General features: G+C 49.4%; 1 protein-coding gene across 1 annotated transcript in view; it reads left to right on the forward strand.

Moving 5' to 3' along the window:
* Window positions 1-20,446, forward strand: part of mmp17a (matrix metallopeptidase 17a) — a 134,866-nt gene that overhangs the window by 69,793 nt on the left and 44,627 nt on the right. Inside the window, exons 2-4 of the mRNA XM_086011907.1 lie at window positions 6,454-6,586; window positions 9,433-9,562; window positions 13,466-13,749. Coding sequence (XP_085868033.1) covers window positions 6,454-6,586; window positions 9,433-9,562; window positions 13,466-13,749 — 547 coding nt within the window. The remainder of the gene's footprint in view (window positions 1-6,453; window positions 6,587-9,432; window positions 9,563-13,465; window positions 13,750-20,446) is intronic.

Genomic DNA, 20,446 nt, shown 5'->3' on the forward strand with positions numbered 1-20,446 from the left:
TAAATTGCATAAACGGAACCAGAGCAAAAATGAAAGCATTTCTGAATATTTGGCAAAGTTGCGCAAATGATCAGAACATTGCCAATTTGGAGTGGGCTTATCAGACGCATTGAGGGACAGATTTGTGTGTGGCATGCAAAGTGAAAGCACACAAAAGAAGCTCCTGTCTGAAAAAGACCTCACATTGGAGAAGGCTCTGAGTATTGCAATATCAATGGAAGCAGCAGCACGTGGTGCTTTAGAAATTCAACAAAAATCCCTGGAATATTCAACTAATAAAATGTCACTGAAACAAGAAAAGAAGTGCTATCGTTGTGGCAAAATGTCACATGACCACAATGACTGTTGGTTTAAAGACTTAGGCCTAGAAATTCATTAAGGCGCTGCCAGCTTTGCGCCCAGTTAACGCCTAAAGAGTGATTTTGCGCCAGAAATGAGTTTGCGCAGATATTCAGCGCAGCGGTATTGGCGGCGGTAGCCGTTAGCGCTGCGCCGGCACCGATGACGTCATCGGTGTGCGCAGTGCCCCGGTTCCGCCCCGAAACCGGCCCGATCCCCATATTTAGTTGTGGCCGCCTCCTCCGAAGCGGCCGCAAACAGCGACCAGAAAACGGGGCCGTCCTGCTGCCTTAGTGGGGCGCTTTAAAGCGGAAGGTGCGGCCGGCCGCTTTTTCGGCGGCCGCCTGCCCACACCTCCTTCCCCGGCCTCCTCCACCCCCACCCCCCCGCGGCATTGCCGGCTGCTTTCCGCGAGCCCGGCACTTCTCCGTGGTGCCGGGCTCATTTGCCGGCACTATCCAGTGGCGATCTCCCCGTTGCAGGCAGCTCCCCCTTAAGAGAAGGAGGAGGCCTGCAGTACCGCAGCCTGCCGCTCCGCAGCGGCTGGCGCAGCGGCGCCAAGAGCGCTGATATTCAGTGTCAGCGCCCCAAGCGGAGGCGGGCACACCCTGGTATAGCGCCCGGTTCCGAATTGGGGCGCTAACAATGAATATCTGACGATCGCTATAGGCTTCCCGCCCAGCGCTAACTTTTGGGCGCTAGCCAGCTGGCGGGGCCATAGTGAATTTCTAGGCCAAAGACTGCAGACAATGTGGCAGACGAGGGCACATTGAAAGAGTCTGCAAAGCAAATAAGAAGCTGAAAACTGATACAATACAGAGTAACAAAAAGGTACATCCAGTGACTGAAAACAAGAAACCTTTCAAAGATAGATACAAGAAGGTACACCACGTGACTGGAGACTGTTCAGATAAAGAAAAAAGTGACACAGACTCAGAGGAAGAGGATCTGGCTTGTCTAAAACTACACAGTGTGAAAGAGACAGGGGAGCACAGAATAATATGGGTTACTCCAGAAGTGGCAGGAGTTAGGCTGAAAATGGAGTTGGACACAGGCTCTGTATGTTAATTCTAGAAATTTTGCATTAATATACTATTAAACTAAAGGGGGAGGAAGTGTAATGTACACAACATTGAAGGGACTACTTTGTATTGCGGATGTATATCCTTAGTTGCGAGCGTATATAACAGACACGTATCGATTTGTACAGTCAGTGCCGAAGTTCCAGTTACCCAGTAAAGATCACTTGAAGTTACTCTCAGTCTCTGCTGCTTTATTATTTTATGTAGTTGTGTATAGCGGTACAAACACAACACTTCTCGTAGAGTCTTTTTTTCTCACTGGAATATATCTTTGTTGAGAGTTATGAAATATCTCCTTAAAAGCCAGCCACTGCTTATCTACCGTCTTACCTTTTAATCTATTTTCCCAGTCCACTTGAGCTAACTCTGTCTTCATACCCTTGTAATTACCTTTATTTAAGTTTAAGACACTAGTTTCAGACCTAAGTTTCTCACCCTCAAACTGAATGTGAAATTCTATCATGTTATGATCACTCTTCCCTAGAGGATCCTTTACTATGAGATCATTAATTAATCCTGTCTCATTACACATTACCAGATCGAAAATAGCCTGCTCCCTGGTTGGTTCCATAACGTATTGTTCTAAGAGACTGTCCTGAATACACTCTATGAACTCGTCCTCAAGGCTGCCTTTGCCAATTTGATTTGCCCAATCTATATGAAGGTTAAAATCACCCACGATTATTGCAGTAATTTTCTTACAAGCCCTCCTTATTTCTTGATTAAATGTAGCTACTGTTAGGGGCCTATAGACTACTCCCACCAGTGACTCCTTTCCCTTATTATTTCTTATCTCCACCCAAACTGATTCTACATCTTGATCTTCCGAGCCAAAATCATTTCTCACTATTGTACTGATCTCATCCTTTATTAACAGAGCTACCCCACCTCCTTTTCCTTTCTGCCTATCCTTCCGAAATGTCAAATACCCCTGAATATTCAGTCCCCAGCCTTGGTCACCTTGCAGCCACGTTTCTGTAATGGCGATCAGATCATACCCATTTATTTCTATTTGTGCCGTCAATTCATCTATCTTGTTACGAATGCTGCGTGCATTCAGATAAAGAGCCATTAATTTTGTCTTTTTACTGTTTTTCCCTACTCGGACTCTATTTGCTGGTGCACTCTTATGTTTGTACGCTCTGTCCCTTCCTGTCACACTCTGGTTATCATTACCCCTAGCTCCTTTGGATTTAGACCCTCGCTCCTCAAACTCCCTCAACAGGACCTCTTAGTCCTACCTATGTTGTTGGTTCCTACATGGACCACGACAACTGGATCCTCCCCCTCCCACTCCAAGTTCCTCTCCAGCCCAGAGGAGATGTCCTTAACCCTGGCACCGGGCAGGCAACACAGCCTTCGGGACTCATGCTCTCGGCTGCAGAGAACAGTATCTATCCCCCTAACTATACTGTCCCCTACCACTACTACATCCTTTTTATTCTCCCAACTTGAATGGCCCCCTGTACCACGGTGCTGTGGTCAGTTTGCTCATCCTCCCTGCAGTCCCTGCTCTCGTCCACACAGGCTGCAAGAACCTCGTACCTGTTGGACAAGTGCAAGGGCTGAGGCTCCTCCAATGCTACCTTCTGGATCTCCATACCTGCCTCACTCGTAGTCACACCCTCCTGTCCCTGACCATGGGCCAAATCTGAAGTATTTAACCTAAATGGTGTGACTGCCACCTGGAACAAAGTGTCCAGGTAACATTCTCCCTCCCTGATGTATCGCAGTGTCCGAAGCTCGGACTCCAGCTCATCGACCCTGGGCTGAAGTTCCTCGAGCTGCAGACACTTTCTGCAGATGTGGTTGCTGTGGATCAGACTGGGGTCCACCAGCTCCCACATAGATGCATTTAAGGGGAAGCTCTATAAACACATGAGGGAGAAAGGAATAGAAGGATTTGCTAATAGGGTAAGATGATGAAGAGGGGTGGGAGGAGGCTCATGTGGAGCATAAACACCGGCACGGACCTGATGGGCCGAATGGCCTGTTTCTGTGTTGTACATTCGATGTAAATATTTCTCCTGGTTTTGATCCCTAGCACTTGAGGTGCAAGGAGTGCCCTGGGGGAAGGAGGTGGGGAGGATCTGGGTGTTGGGCCCCAGTAATGGGACGCTGGCACATCATGAAGTGCTGACAGTTTTCAGTGGGGGTTCCCCAAATGTTTCGGGAGGTTGGGTCCCTGTCCAGATTGGGGATTATGGGCTATTTGACCAAGGAGGGAGTTTTTGTTTGAAATTACTCTGGCCGTGAATTTCCTCGGATCTGCTCCTGTTCCGTAACTTTGCCAGAAGTGCTTCTGTCTAATCCACGGAAACCGGGTCTCGGCCGCACTTCTGCCGCTGGAGTGAGAGCAGCGCCGAGGAAATTCTCAGGCGATGCGCTCAATACGGAAAATGTTGGAAACACTCGGCAGATCGGGCAGCAGCTTTGTTACGAAAATCTACCCTCCTGAGTCTGCATTTACTCTGTCAGTTTAGCATCAATGCTAAGCTGCAGTCGCTTCCCATCTGTCCCAAACTTGCTGTGTAAATGCACCTTTAGTCCAGCATACTTGCCCAACTGCCACATTGCTGCTTCTGCAAGCTTCTCCCAAATGATCTGAATACCTTAAGACAGCAACTGCCAGCATTGATCCTTTTTCAACCAGTAATGTTGACTCACTCCCAGTCAGTGTTAGGTGTGGCTCAGTCGCTAGCACTCTTGTCTTTGTAAGTCAGAAGGTTTGTGGGTTCAAGTCCCACTCCAGAGACTTGAGCGCAAAGATCTAGGCAGACATGCAGGTGCAGCAGGCGGTTAAGAAGGCAAATGGTATGTTGGCCTTCATAGCGAGAGGGTTCGAGTACAGGAACAAGGATGTCTTGCTGCAGTTGTACAGGGCCTTGGTGAGACCACATCTTGAGTATTGTGTGCAGTTTTGGTCGCCTTATCTGAGGAAGGATGTTCTTGCCATGGAGGGAGTGCAGCGAAGATTCACCGGGCTGATACCTGGGATGGCAGGAATGACGTATGAGGAGAGATTGGGTCGATTGGGCTTATACTGGCTGGAGTTTAGAAGAATGAGAGGGGATCTCATTGAAACTTATAAAATTCTAACAGGACTAGACAGACTAGATGCAGGAAGGATGTTCCCGATGGTCGGGGAGTCCAGAACCAGGGGTCACAGTCTAAGGATAAGGGGTAAGCCATTTAGGACAGAGATTAGGAGGAATTTCTTCACCCAGAGAGTGGTGAACCTGTGGAATTCTCTACCACAGAAGGCAGTGGAGGCCAATTCATTAAATATATTCAAGAAGGAGTTGGATATATTTCTTAAGGCTAAAGGGATCAAGGGATATGGGGAGAAAGCAGGGACATGGTACTAAATTTGGATGATCAGCCATGATCTCATTGAATGGCGGAACAGGCTCGAGGGGCCGAATGGCCTACTCCTGCTCCGATCTTCTATGTATCTATGACACTCCAGTGCAGTACTGAGGGAGTGCTGCACTGTCGGAGGTGCCGTCCTTTGGATGAGATGTTAAACCGAGGCCACGTCTGCTCTCTCGGGTGGATGTAAAAGATCCCGTGGCACTATTTCGAAGAAGAGCAGGGGAGTTCTCCCCGGTGTCCTGGCCAATATTTATCCCTCAAACAACATCACTAAAACAGATTATCGGGTCAATATCACATTGCTGTTTGTGGGAGCTTGCTGTGCGTAAATTTGCTGCCGCGTTTCCTACATTACAACAGTGACTACACTTCAAAAGTACTTCATTGGCTGTAAAGCGCTTTGGGATGTCGTGAAAGACGCTATTCCTGTCTTTTTTCTTTCAACACAATGAGCTGTGTTGGTCCAGATCAGTGTTGTCCAATAGAAACCGCTGACTAGCATTAGGTGCTGCTACGGCAACACCGTTTCAGCTACATGCACTAACTTTAGTAAAAAACGCTTCACTCACAATCCCGGTAAATGTTCTTCACACGGGGATGTTTGCTAAACAAACAGCTCCCGCCGTTCGGTAACCAAGGAAGTAAAACACTCAGTGATCCAAAAACACTCGCGCACTCTGCCTTGCGTCTTACTCTTTTACCAACAAACGCACAAAAAAGGTTAAAATTCACAGGCACACGCCGTGCAAATGTGTATTGAGATCACATGACCGTCGACGGTGTCTATTGCTCATTATTTATTTATTAATCGGAAATGCCATTAGCCACAAGTGGCTGCCGGCTGGTTTGGGGCAGACTCTGGCTTTGGCTCTGTGGAGATTCTTTTTTTTTCTTTTTTTTCTTTTTTTTTAGAAAATAACATTCACAGAGCTCAAGTCTCAGCTCTTTGTACAAAGTCACAAGCCCTCATGCCCACAAGGCAGGGGTCCCAGTCTCTACAAGCTTCTTGGTCATCTTCACTTGTTCATCCGGATAGCGGGTCTCCAGGAATTCCCACAGATGAGGGTCGGCGCTCCCAGTGGAGGGTTTGTGCAGATCCGGCAGACTCTGTTGACATTCTTCTCCATCTGCAGGGCTCTTTGCATCGCCGAGCGGAGCCTCTCGCTCTCCCGACCGAACAAGTGGACTGTAAAGAAGCTTAAAAAACCCTAGATTAATTTTTAAAACTTATCAAATTAAATTAAAATCACCCCGGCCGGGGTGACGATGCACTCCAGTCCCCGTGGCGCCCACCGGTCTCGGAAGGCCTCGAGCGTGCCGGCGGACACCGTGTGCTCCATCTCCAGGGCCACCCGGGCGCAAACATAACCGTGGAAGAGAGGCAGGCAACTGGGCCGAACGACCCCCTTGACCGCCCGCTGCCTGGACCTGTTAATGGCCACTTTGGGTGGATATTTTTGTTGCCCAGGCTCTCCGCCGTAACATGAGTCCCTCCATGGGATACCTTTGGCCCGTAAGAGCAATTTTATCTCTCTGCTGCTCGCGGGTTTTAGCCGATTCTGAGAGTTTGCAAACGCTGCATGACTAGTATTGGAAGGATTGCTAATCATCACTTCAGATCTCCTGTACTAAATTGTCGTCCTCTTTTATTCCACAGGAATGGTTGACTAAGTTTGGTTATCTGCCTCCCCCCGACCCTGTTACTGGACAACTTCAAACCCAAGAAGCATTAACAAAAGCCATTAAAGCCATGCAAAAATTCGGTGGACTTGAAATTAATGGAGTGATGGGTATGTGCTATTATTTATGCCAAATTAACATTTCAAAGATACTTATTTTTACTGGCTTTTTCAACCAGTAATGCTGACTCAGCTCCAGCGAGACACCGAGTGAGCTGTGTTGGTCCAGACCAGTCTTGTCCAATAGAAATCGCTGACTAGCGACAGGTGTGACTATGGCAACACTGTTTTAACCCATGCACTAATTTTAGTGGAAACCGGCTCACGCACGATACAGATAAATGTACTTCACGAGTGTATATTTACTTTATTTTTATTCATTCTCGGGATGTGGGCGTCGCTGGCAAGGCCGGCATTTATTGCCCGTCCCTAGTTGCCCTTGAGAAGGTGGTGGTGAGCCACCTTCTTGAACCGCTGCAGTCTGTGTGGTGAAGGTGCTCCCACAGTGCTGTTAGGGAGGGAGTTCCGGGATTTTGACCCAGCGACGATGAAGGAACGACCGATATATTTCCAAGTCAGGATGGTGTGTGACTTGGAGGGGAACTTGGAGGTGGTGGTGTTCCCGTGCGTCTGCTGCCCTTGTCCTTCTAGGTGGTAGAGGTCGCGGGTTTGGGAGATGCTGCCGAAGAAGCCTTGGCGAGTTGCTGCAGTGCATCTTGTAGATGGTATTGAACAAACACCCACCACCATTCAGTAACCAAGGAAGTAAAGCACTCAATGATCAGTAAACACTCTTGCCATTTTACCAACAAACACACAAAAAGGTTACAAGTTCTTTGTAACTTATTTCGTAGAATGCGGTCTCTGCTTTTGAAAACTCCCCGTCAGTCTTGGGCCATTAATCATTTCAGACTGTTCGCAAAACCAACATAAACCATGCCAGTAAACATGGGAGGCAATTAATACCAGACATCTAGAGGAACAACACTGTAAAGGATTTATAGCAGAGGGTAGGAGAAAGCTCCTCGCACAGAGAGAGCTGCGAGACTGCGGAATTCACTTCCAGGGTTAGTGGTTGAGGCACAAACTGTGTCAATATTCAAGCTTAGACTGGATAGCTGGATGAAGGAAAAAGGGCTGAAGAGATATGGGAACAGGACAGGCAAACTTGGCTAGACCACACTTGGAGTACAGGTAGTGCACCGGTAATCCGGCACCCGACGGTCCGGCACCTTCAGTGGTCCGGCACGAGGAAGGTCCTGCTGTCACATTCCCTCCCTGGGATGGGTCTGGCTCGGGTTCCGGGACCGCCGCCGGGTCAGGATCAGCGCCTGGACTGCGCAGCATCACCGACGGCTCGGCGGAGCGATGGAGCCCGAGCCGCCCGTGGGCGGCGGGGGCGGCGGCGGCACAGGGAGGGCAGCAGCAGGAAGAGGAGGAGCAGGTGGTGGCGGTGTTTGTGGTGACTTTCGACACCTTCAGTGGTTCGGAATTTTCAGAGGTCCGGCACCGGCCTAGTCCCGAGGGTGCCGAATTACCGGGGTTGTACCTGTACTGGGAACAGTTCTGGTCTCCATAATATGAAAAGGATATAGAGGCACTGGAGAGGGTACAAAAAGATTTACAAGGATGATACCAGAACTGTGAAAGGATGAACAGGCTGGGTCTCTTTTCTCTTGAAAAGAGAAGGCTGAGGGGTGACCTAACAGAGGTCTTTAAAATTGTGAAAGGTTTTGATGGAGTGGATACAGAGAGAATGTTCCCACTTGTGGGGAAGAGCAAAACTAGAGGCCATCAATATAAGAGAGTCACCAAGAAATCCAATAGGGAATTCAGAAGAAACTTCTTTACCCAGAGTGTGGTGAGAATGGGGAACTCGCTGCCACAGGGAGTGGTTGAGGCGAATAGTTTAGATGCTTTCAAAAGGAAACTAGACGAGTACATGAGAGAAAAGGGAATCGAGAGATTTGCTGAGAGGCTGAGATGAGGTCGATGGAATGGGAGGAGACCCGTGTGGAGCATAAACACCCGCACAGACCAGTTGGGCCGAATGGCCTGTTCTGACTGTATGTCCTATGTATCTATCTTGTGAAGTTAGGAGTCATTGCTTCATCACTGCACAGAATCCAATGGTGCGACATTTTAGAAATCAGACTCAGTTGCATGTCTGTATTTACAGTTTTTTAAACGATTCCCTCAGTCCCTTTGACAGGATGATCCTCCGCGTTTCCAATACTCTTGCAAAGCCTACCAAAGCCATTTTATTGGGAGGGTATTTTTCATCACTGCTTTTAATATCTATGTTTAATTATTGCACTTCACAGCAATAGATATTAAAGTCTTATGTTTTAACACATTTCAGAAACCAATGCCTTTCCTTGTATTCCCCGCCTCCTCTTCCCTTCCCCATTTCCTTTTCCCCTTCCTTTCCTTTCTCTATCTCCTTTTATTCCAATTTCCCGTTGCCCATTCCTGTTAAATCCGTGAATCTTGAGGTATGGTGTTCTTCAATAAATAGACGGAGACTGCAGATTAACAATCAACAGGTGTTTACTGGATGAGGGTAGTCTAAAGACTAACAGTACAGATCCCTACACAGGGTTTATATACAGGTGTGGTCACTGCCGGTACTACAGTATACAGGAGCTGTAAAAGTAGTTCTCTTAAAGGTACATACACTACAATTCCCTCTCCCTTTTCCCCCTTCCTCTTCTCCCTCCTCTTCTTCCCCATCCATTTTCCTCATCCTTTTTTTCAGAGTCCTGCAGCACAGAAGGAGGCCGTTCGGCCCACGGGCCTGTGCCATCATTCTTTTTCCTCTCCGTTAGTGAAAACATTATGGGAGGAGCAGCGATTGAAACTTTTTGTGAAGGAACTGGGTGCAAAGGAAGTTCACTCCCTCTGTTCATTTATTTAATTGCTGTGTTAAGGAGCAACTTGATGTGTTTGAATTGTAGATCAAGCCACGCTGACGTTAATGAAAACACCTCGTTGCTCACTGCCCGATATCGCTGAGCCAGAAATAATCAGAAGGAAGAGATCTGCTCGCCTTGGGACTAAATGGAATAAAAGAAATATATCCTGGAGGTAATCGTCAACCTTTAATTGTATCCTTATGGTTGCGGTTATTAATGGATAGTCCTGACAAGATGAAAGCTACTTCAGTTAATCAGATGTGAAATTTATTGACGTTAGCACTTTAGGACAAAGCTACTTGCTCGGAAAAATGTAATATAAGTGCTATGAATAATTTCACTCTTTCTTATTACAAATGATGCTTCTCCAGTTGCCTGCTTTGTTTTTATTGAATTGCTCATACTACTTAACCTGATCTTTTTTTCACCCCAAGTCATTTGGAAGCAACAATTTAAGGTCCTTGCCAGAGATGGGGTCCTGGTAGGGGGTGAAATTTCTTTGTTCTGATCCCTACGTTTCCCAGATTCGGTCACTCCACCTGGAGACGGTCAACCTTTCCCCCCCCCCGCAAGGATTCAGAGGGACGTTAGAGAGTGTGTCACTGCAGCCTCTCCCCACGAGCAACAAAAACACTTCTTGCAGAAGCCTAGTAGCAGGATTTCCACCCGCGTACCTGCGGGGACGAGACTTTCTGCAGGGAAACTTAAAGAAGGGAAGGAGAATTTTTTAAAAAGTGTAACTGTAGAATATAAATGGGTCAATGCCAGTTAGAACTACATTGTGTCAGTCATGGCTCAGTGGGCAGCATCCTTGCCTCTGAGTCAGAAGGTTGTGGGTTCAAGGCCCACTCCAGGGACTTGAGTATAAAATCCATACTGACACTCCCAGGGCAGTGCTGAGGGAGCGCTGCACTGTTGGAGGTGCTGTCTTTCAGATGAGATGTTAAATTGAGGCCCTGTCTGCTCTCTCAAGTGGATGTGAAAGATCCCACGGCCCTATTGGAAGAAGAGCAGGGGAGTTCACAGAATCACAGAAATCACAGAAACCCCACAGTGCAGATAGAGGCCATTTCGGCCCATCGAGCCTGCACCGACACATATCCCACCCGATCCCCGTAACCCCTACACCAACACATATCCCACCCTATCCCCGTAACCCCACATATTTTAATCCCCCTAACACTAAGGGTCAATTTATCATAGCCAATCAACCTAACCTGCACATCTCTTATCCCTGGTGTCCTGGCCAATGTTTATCTCTCAATCATCATCATTAATAAAAAGCATTATCTGGTCATTATCACGTTGCTGTTTGTGGGAGCTTGCTGTGCGCAAATTGGCTGCTATGTTTCCTACATTACAACAGTGACTACACTTCAAAAGTACTTCATTGGCTGTAAAGCACTTTGGGACGTCTTGAGGTTGTGAAAGGCGCTATAGAAATGCAAGTCTTTCTTTACAGAAACAGGCCATTCGAGCCAACTGGTCCGTGCCGGTGTTTATGCTCCACACGAGCCTCCTCCCACCCCTCTTCATCTCACCCTATCAGCATATCCTTCTATTCCTTTCTCCCTCATGTATTTATCAAGCTTCCTCTTAACAACAACAACTTGCATTTATATAGCGCCTTTAATGTAGTGAAATGCCTCAAGATGCTTCACAGGAGCGATTATCAAACAAAATTTGACACCGAGCCACATTAGGAGATATTAGGACAGGTGACCAAATGCTTAGGTCAAAGAGGAAGGTTTTAAGGAGCGTCTTAAAGGAGGAGAGAGAGGCGGAGAGGTTTAGGGAGGGAATTCCAGAGCTTAGGGCCCAGGCAGTTGAAGGCACGGCCGCCAATGGTGGAGTGATGGAAATTGGAGGAGCGCAGAGGCCTCGGGGGGGCTGTAGGGCTGGAGGAGGTTACAGTGACCTACGCTACATGAAAGATACAACTTTCAGAAACTTTACTCTGGCAGCCGAACCCCACTCGTATTCCAGCTGCCATTGACTTGCCCTTCGGATTTATTTGCTTGCTGGTAGAATGCAGCACACATCCAATTTTCACCTTCCCCAAAAGAAAGGAGGTTATTATGGGATGTGTAGCCTGAGATCAGGATCCTGGTGCCCATATCATGCCATGCTATTCTTTGATGCTCTACGCATCACCCGCTGGGGTACATCAAGCTCCACTACACCAAATATTGATAAATGGCCACGTTATAACACATAAACAAGGAATTGCCTTTTAGTCAACTGCAGTTTTTTGCTGATTAAACTTCCAGTGAATATATCACAAGATACTAATTCCCTTTTGTGAATGTCAAGACGTTGGAGTGAACTGAAGGATGAGGAAAGACACAATTAAATTTTCCCTGCTCTTTAGCCTGGGATTTGAGCCAAGTTTAGCGTTGCTTTCCAGCGCAATAGGAACGAGAGGAGGCCATTCAGCCCCTTCAGCCTGTTCTACCATTCAATTAGACCATGCCTGATCTGTACCTCCCCGCCTTTGCTCCATATCACTTGATACTCTTACCCAACAAAAATCTATCCATCTCAATCAGTTTCAATTGTCCCCCAGCCTCAATGGAATTTTGGGGGAGAGAGTTCCAGATTTCCACTAACCCTTTGTGTGAAGAAGTGCTTCCTGACATCACCCCTGAACGGCCTGGCTCTGATTTGAAGGTTTTGCCCCCTTGTTCTGGACTCCCCCCACCAGAGGAAATAGTTTCTCTCTCGATCGACCCTATTGAAGGAACACTCTCTTCTTGTGCATCTTTCCGTCATGAGGCGGCTCAATTTATATAATCTGAAAATGTGAAGAAAAATATTTCCAGTTTTGCCCCTTCAGTTCTGACTCATAATGGCCTGCGTCTCCTCAAGTGCTGGGAACTCCCTGGTACCTCCCATACGGACACAGTCTTCATGTGTGTCTTCCCTGCAGGCTACTGAAGCATGGGATCACAGCTAAGCGCAATCTGTCCTCGCCTGATGCCCAGACATGTGCCTTTTCTGTTAGGGGGTCACTGGTAAACGGGAGAGAAAACCTCCCCCCGTCCCCCCCCCTGTGCCCCCCCCCATCCGTAGACCACGGCATCAAGACCAATCACAGCCCCAACTGCTGCCCTGATTGAGGTCAGCTGATTCTACACCGGCAAAGAATAAGACTCTGTTTGTACCACACCAAATGCTGCCTTTATCCACTCAACCATTTTATAGAATCGCACAGCACAGAAGGAGGCCATTTGGCCCATCATGCTAGTGCCAGCTCTTTGAAAGATTCTCTCCAATTAGCCCCACTCCCCCCCGCTCTTTCCCCATAGACTTACAAATTTTTCCTTTTCAAGTATTTATCCAATTCTCTTTTGAAAGTTACTGTTGAATCTGCTTCCACCGCCCTTTCAGGCAGCGCGTTCCAGATCACAACAACTCGCTGCGTAAAAAAAAAATTCTCCTCATCTCCCCTCTGGTTCTTTTGCCCGATTATCTTCAATCTGTGTCCTCTGGTTACCGACCCTCCTGCCACTGGAAACAGTTTCTCCTTATTTACTCCATCAAAACCACATATAATTTTAAACACCCCTATTAAATCTCCCCTTAACCTTCTCTGCTCTAAGGAGAACAATCCCAGCTTCTCCAGCCTCTCCACGTAACTGAACTACCTCATCCCTGGTACCATTCCAGTAAATCTCCTCTGCACCCTCTCCAAGGCCCTTTTTGAAGCTTTTCATGCAGATATATAAATTGGGACAAAAAATAGATTAAAGAGCTGCTGCATTAGTGGCCCTTGCAATGATAGTTTGAATTTTTTTTAATTCTGTGCATTATTACTTAGCGCTGGTTACTGTGTGCAGTGATAAATGGTTAATGTTGGCTTGTCTAGTTTCAATCAATGTAAGACTACAACCAGTTATTGGCATTTTAATCTTAATGCAAATGTCGGTTTCTGAAAGTGCTGTCATTTTTCATCTGAAGCTTAATAGACCAAAGTAACAAACTGTGTTTCCATTAATGTTAACACGTGATCCATTCCACTCTTGGTCAGTGATTAGCAGTAACAAGGCTCATGACTTGCATTTATTACCTGCAGAGTCAGAATGTTTCCTAAGGGCTCCCATTTGGGCCATGATACTATCCGAGCTCTCATGTATTACGCCCTGAAGGTATGGAGTGACATCGCACCGCTCAACTTCCATGAGGTGGCGGGGGACGACGCGGATATTCTGATTGACTTCTCCAAGTCCAACCACAAGGACCGTTACCCCTTCGATGGGCCTGGGGGCGCTGTCGCCCACGCCTTCTTCCCAGGGGAGAACCCGATCGCAGGAGATGCCCACTTCGATGAGGATGAGGCTTGGGCGTTCCGGTCTTCAGGTATCGTCAGATGTTAAAGGGGGAGTTGGGTCCACATTAAGGTGTCAGCCTGTGGCTCAGTGGGCAGCTCGCTCACCTCTGAGTCAGAAGGTTCGTGGGTTCATAGACCCACTCCAGAGACTTCAGCACAAGCACAAAAATCTAGACTGACACTCTACGCAGTACTGAGGGAGTGCTGCACTGTCGGAGGGGCAGTACTGAGGGAGTGCTGCACTGTCAGAGGGGCAGTACTGAGGGAGTGCTGCACTGTCGGAGGGGCAGTACTGAGGGAGTGCTGCACTGTCGGAGAGTCAGTACTGAGGGAGTGCTGCACTGTCGGGGGGGCAGTACTGAGGGAGTGCTGCACTGTCGGAGAGTCAGTACTGAGGGAGTGCTGCACTGTCGGGGGGGCAGTACTGAGGGAGTGCTGCACTGTCGGAGAGTCAGTACTGAGGGAGTGCTGCACTGTCGGAGAGTCAGTACTGAGGGAGTGCTGCACTGTCGGAGAGTCAGTACTGAGGGAGTGCTGCACTGTCGGAGAGTCAGTACTGAGGGAGTGCTGCACTGTCGGGGGGGCAGTACTGAGGGAGTGCTGCACTGTCGGGGGGGCAGTACTGAGGGAGTGCTGCACTGTCGGAGAGTCAGTACTGAGGGAGTGCTGCACTGTCGGAGAGTCAGTACTGAGGGAGAGCTGCACTGTCGGAGAGTCAGTACTGAGGGAGTGCTGCACTGTCGGGGGGGCAGTACTGAGGGAGTGCTGCACTGTCGGAGAGTCAGTACTGAGGGAGTGCTGCACTGTCGGGGGGGCAGTACTGAGGGAGAGCTGCACTGTCGGAGAGTCAGTACTGAGGGAGTGCTGCACTGTCGGGGGGGCAGTACTGAGGGAGAGCTGCACTGTCGGAGAGTCAGTACTGAGGGAGTGCTGCACTGTCGGGGGGGCAGTACTGAGGGAGTGCTGCACTGTCGGAGAGTCAGTACTGAGGGAGAGCTGCACTGTCGGAGGGTCAGTACTGAGGGAGTGCTGCACTGTCGGGGGGGCAGTACTGAGGGAGTGCTGCACTGTCGGAGAGTCAGTACCGAGGGAGTGCTGCACTGTCGGAGAGTCAGTACTGAGGGAGAGCTGCACTGTCGGAGAGTCAGTACTGAGGGAGTGCTGCACTGTCGGGGGGGCAGTACTGAGGGAGCGCTGCACTGTCGGAGAGTCAGTACTGAGGGAGCACCTCACTGTCGGAGGGGCAGTACTGAGGGAGTGCTGCACTGTCGGAGAGTCAGTACTGAGGGAGTGCTGCACTGTCAGAGGGGCAGTACTGAGGGAGCGCTGCACTGTCGGAGGGGCAGTACTGAGGGAGTGCTGCACTGTCGGAGGGGCAGTACTGAGGGAGCGCTGCACTGTCGGAGGGACAGTACTGAGGGAGTGCTGCACTGTCGGAGAGTCAGTACTGAGGGAGTGCTGCACTGTCGGAGGGGCAGTACTGAGGGAGTGCTGCACTGTCGGAGAGTCAGTACTGAGGGAGTGCTGCACTGTCGGGGGGGCAGTACTGAGGGAGTGCTGCACTGTCGGAGAGTCAGTACTGAGGGAGTGCTGCACTGTCGGAGAGTCAGTACTGAGGGAGTGCTGCACTGTCGGGGGGGCAGTACTGAGGGAGCGCTGCACTGTCGGAGAGTCAGTACTGAGGGAGCGCTGCACTGTCGGAGAGTCAGTACTGAGGGAGCGCTGCACTGTCGGAGAGTCAGTACTGAGGGAGTGCTGCACTGTCGGGGGGGCAGTACTGAGGGAGCGCTGCACTGTCGGAGAGTCAGTACTGAGGGAGTGCTGCACTGTCGGGGGGGCAGTACTGAGGGAGCGCTGCACTGTCGGAGAGTCAGTACTGAGGGAGTGCTGCACTGTCGGGGGGGCAGTACTGAGGGAGCGCTGCACTGTCGGAGAGTCAGTACTGAGGGAGTGCTGCACTGTCGGGGGGGCAGTACTGAGGGAGCGCTGCACTGTCGGAGGGGCAGTACTGAGGGAGCGCTGCACTGTCGGGGGGGCAGTACTGAGGGAGCGCTGCACTGTCGGAGAGTAAGTACTGAGGGAGTGCTGCACTGTCGGGGGGGCAGTACTGAGGGAGCGCTGCACTGTCGGAGAGTCAGTACTGAGGGAGCGCTGCACTGTCGGCGGGGCAGTACTGAGGGAGCGCTGCACTGTCGGAGGGACAGTACTGAGGGAGTGCTGCACTGTCGGAGAGTCAGTACTGAGGGAGTGCTGCACTGTCGGGGGGGCAGTACTGAGGGAGTGCTGCACTGTCGGAGAGTCAGTACTGAGGGAGTGCTGCACTGTCGGAGAGTCAGTACTGAGGGAGTGCTGCACTGTCGGGGGGGCAGTACTGAGGGAGCGCTGCACTGTCGGAGAGTCAGTACTGAGGGAGCGCTGCACTGTCGGAGAGTCAGTACTGAGGGAGCGCTGCACTGTCGGAGAGTCAGTACTGAGGGAGTGCTGCACTGTCGGGGGGGCAGTACTGAGGGAGCGCTGCACTGTCGGAGAGTCAGTACTGAGGGAGTGCTGCACTGTCGGGGGGGCAGTACTGAGGGAGCGCTGCACTGTCGGAGAGTCAGTACTGAGGGAGTGCTGCACTGTCGGGGGGGCAGTACTGAGGGAGCGCTGCACTGTCGGAGAGTCAGTACTGAGGGAGTGCTGCACTGTCGGGGGGGCAGTACTGAGGGAGCGCTGCACTGTCGGAGGGGCAGTACTGAGGGAGCGCTGCACTGTCGGGGGGGCAGTACTGAGGGAGCGCTGCACTGTCGGAGAGTAAGTACTGAGGGAGTGCTGCACTGTCGGGGGGGCAGTACTGAGGGAGCGCTGCACTGTCGGAGAGTCAGTACTGAGGGAGCGCTGCACTGTCGGCGGGGCAGTACTGAGGGAGCGCTGCACTGTCGGAGGGGCAGTACTGAGGGAGTGCTGCACTGTCGGAGGGGCAGTACTGAGGGAACGCTGCACTGTTGGAGGTGCCACCTTTCTGATGAGACATTAAACCGAGGCCCCGTCTGTAAAAGATCCCGCGGGCACTATTTCGAAGAAGAGCAGGGGAGTTCTCCCTGGTGTCCTGGGCCAATATTTATCCCTCACCCAGCATCACTAAAACAGATTATTTGGTCATTATCACATTGCTGTTTGTGGGTGCTTGCTGTGCACAAATTGGCTGCTGCATTTCCCACATTACAACAGTGACTACACTTCAAAAAGTACTTCATTGGCTGTAAAGCGCTTTGGGACATCCTGAGGTTGTGAAAGGCGCTATAGAAATGCAAGTCTTTCTTTCTTTAAATCCATTCACTTCCCAAACCTGGTTTCAAATCCAACTTCATTGGATGGGATGAACGTATTGTTTGCCGTTGTCTCTGTTGCTATCTCTGTATCTCTCTTCTAATTGGTTGGCTCAATCTAGTTCCTCTTGAACTTGAGACCATGGTACGAAAGTGCCTGGGTTGCATGGCGGAGACTTCTGTTGGTTCTTAGTACATGCACGACTCTGGCTGGATGTACAGAGTTGGAAGACCTCAGTGCAGTACTAGGTACGGAGCTGGTCGATCGTAGCTCGGGTGGCAGTAGGGATGCCAATTCTCCGGGTTGGCGAGGACAGAATGAGCCCTGATCCCTGACATGAATCAGTCATTCATGAAAGAAAGACTTATGAAATAATACTGAGCGGCCTGCGGGTGGCGCTGTCCAGGGAGAGTATAAATACTCGGGCACGGGCCCAGCTTGCGCAGGACATTCTTAACAGGAACTAGTGAAGGACACAACTAAAATAGTTGATTAAAGCTTTGTTTAACGCTTAGACCAAGTGCCTAGTAGTTTTCTTACGTCAATCCCTACTCCCCATCATGGTCCAGTAACTCCTGATGAAATTTGTGCAACAGCTTCAGGTTTGCCGATAACCTGTTCCCCTTCCCCAGGTGATGAGGAACCTGCTGGCATTCACACACAAGCAATGACAACGTGGCTGAGCATCCAGAGTCAAGCCAGTATCCGTGGGTTGTAGCCCCCAGCACACATCAGTATCAGTGACACCAGATTTTTTTTTTGACTGAATTCAGATTCTCATGCTGCTGTGGTGGGATTGTTAGTCAGGCCTCTGGATTACTGGTCCAGTAACATAAATCACTGGCTGGGCCTCAGCTGGAGTATTGTGTCCAGTTCTGGGCACCGCACTTTAGGAAGGATGCCAAGGCCTTGGAGAGGGTGCAGAGGAGATTTACTAGAATGGTCCCAGGGATGAGGGACTTCAGTTCTGTGGAGGGACTGGAGAAGCTGGGGTTGTTCTGCTTAGAGCAGAGAAGGTTAAGCGGAGATTTGATAGAGGTGTTCAAAATCATGAGTAAATAAGGAGAAACTGTTTCCAGTGGCAGGAGGGTCGGTAACCAGAGGACACAGATTGCAGGTGATAATTGGCAAAAGAACCAGAGGGGAGATGAGGAGAGATTTTTTTATGCAGCGAGTTGTTGTGATCTGGAACGCGCTGCCTGAAAGGGCGGTGGAAGCAGATTCAATAGTAACTTTCAAAAGGGAATGGGATAAAAACTTGGAGGGGAAAAATATTGCCGAGCTATGGGGAAAGAGCAGGAGGGAGTGAGACTAACTGGAGAGAATCTTTCAAATAGCCGGAACAGGCACGATGGGCCGAATAGCCTCCTCCTGTGCTGTATGATTCTGATTCTATAACCACTACAATACACCACCGCCTTTTTATCAATATTTTTAATATTGGCAAGTTGAACCATTTCATGTGCGAAAGGTTGAATACACAGGAGCTACATCAACTGCTAGTTATCAAAGTGCCATCGATAGCAGGCACCTGGAGCAATGTCTAGACTATAATCTAATCAAGGGGTTCAGATCCTGTCAGCCTCAGGGGGATTATCGGCAGCGTCTGAATACAGAGCGATCATTGCCTTGAAATGGCCAACTCCTATTTGATGCTCTTCTCGCCACAACTGTCACATTGCAGAACAGGGACTGTATCGTGGAAACTGTCTGTCCCCATGCATATAGAATCTTGAAGCACGGAAGGAGGCCATTCGGCCCATCGTGCCTGTGCCAGCTCTTTGGTAGTGCTCTCCAATTAGTCCCACTCCCCTCGCTCTTTCCCCATAGCCCTGGGAATTTTTCCTTTTCAATTGTCCTGGGGCCAATATTTATCCCTCAACCAACATAACAAATCAGATTATCTGGTCATTGTCACATTGCTGTTTGTGGGAGCTTGCTGTGCGCAAATTGGCTGCTGTGTTTCCTACATTACAACAGTGACTACACTTCAAAAATACCTTATTGGCTGTAAAGCGCTTTGAGACGTCCGGTGGTCGTGAAAGGCGCTATAGAAATGCAAGTCTTTCTTTTTATTTCTCCAATTCCCCTTTTGAAAGTTACTATTGAATCTGCTTCCACCGCCCTTCCAGATCACTGCGTAAAACAAAAAATTCTCCTCATCTCCTCCCGATTCTTTTGTCAGGAGGAACGGTTGATGTAGCCCATGTATTCGAGCAGTTCTTCATATCTAACCTTTCACACATGAAATGTTCAAATTGCCAGAAATATATTGTTGCTTTCACTGCATAAGCTCAGTGCAAGGGACCTTTACCTGCATCTCTGAGGAAATCTGCACAGATGCTGCTGTCTCTCTTGTTAGAAGGCATTGCTAGGAAGATGAGAAAAAGCATTAAATACACATAAAATCCGACTGCAACCGCCCCGGGCTAAAGGAGCCATTTAAACATACCAAACTAAGGTAGATGTTCAGCAGGGACCTATTGCCACACTACTGGCAATGTGATTTACTGTTCAGTTATAGCTTCGCCTTGTTTATCTGTTTGCATGTGAGGGGGCTGATTTTAACCACCAGCGCCCGATGCGACTGGGGCACGCGGGGGGGGGGCGGGACGTTAAGATGGGATGGGAGCAGCGTCCTGCCCTGAGGGTTGATGCCGCACTCAAGCCTGTCGCCATCTTTACTCCCGGGTTTCGGGAGGCGCGCGAGGCTCTTCAAAGTAATCGAAAAGGCTAATTGAATGTTAGTCTTTATAACTGGAGGGCTAGAATATAAAGAGGAGGAGGTTTTGCTGCAGCGATACAAAGCCCTGGTTAGACCACACCTGGAGCACTGGGTACAGTTCTGGGCACCGCACCTTAGGAAGGATTTATTGGCCTTGGAAGGAGTGCAGCGCAGATTCACCAGAATGTTACCAGGGCTCCAAGGGTTAGATTCTGGGGAGAGGTTACAGAAACTTGGCTTGAATTCCCTGGAATATAGAAGGTTAAGGGGTGATTTGATTGACGTTTTTAGGATTTTGAAAGGAATCGATGGGGTCGAGAGAGAGAAACTATTTCTGCTGGTGGGGGAGTCTGGGACAAGGGGACATAACCTTAAAATCAGAGCCAGGTCATTCAGGAGAGAAGTTAGGAAACACTTCATTATTCTCACAAAGGGTGGTAGAAGTGTGGAACTCTCTCCCAGCAAGCTCAATTAATAATTTTAAATCTGAGATCAATAGATTTTTGCTAGACAAGGGTATAAAAGGATATGGAGCCAACGTGGATTGATGGAGTTAAGATACAGATCAGCCATGATCTGATTGAAGGGTGGAACAGGCCCGAGGGGCTGAATGGCCTCCTCCTGTTCCTATGTTCCTTCATCTCAGGCAGCCGAGAGGCTCATTAAAATGCCGAGGTCACGGTCTGACGATC

The sequence above is a fragment of the Somniosus microcephalus genome, chromosome 19 (genome assembly GCF_052327205.1).
Source record: "Somniosus microcephalus isolate GS21.2 chromosome 19, FLI_Smic_1.0, whole genome shotgun sequence".
Lineage (NCBI taxonomy): Eukaryota > Metazoa > Chordata > Chondrichthyes > Squaliformes > Somniosidae > Somniosus > Somniosus microcephalus.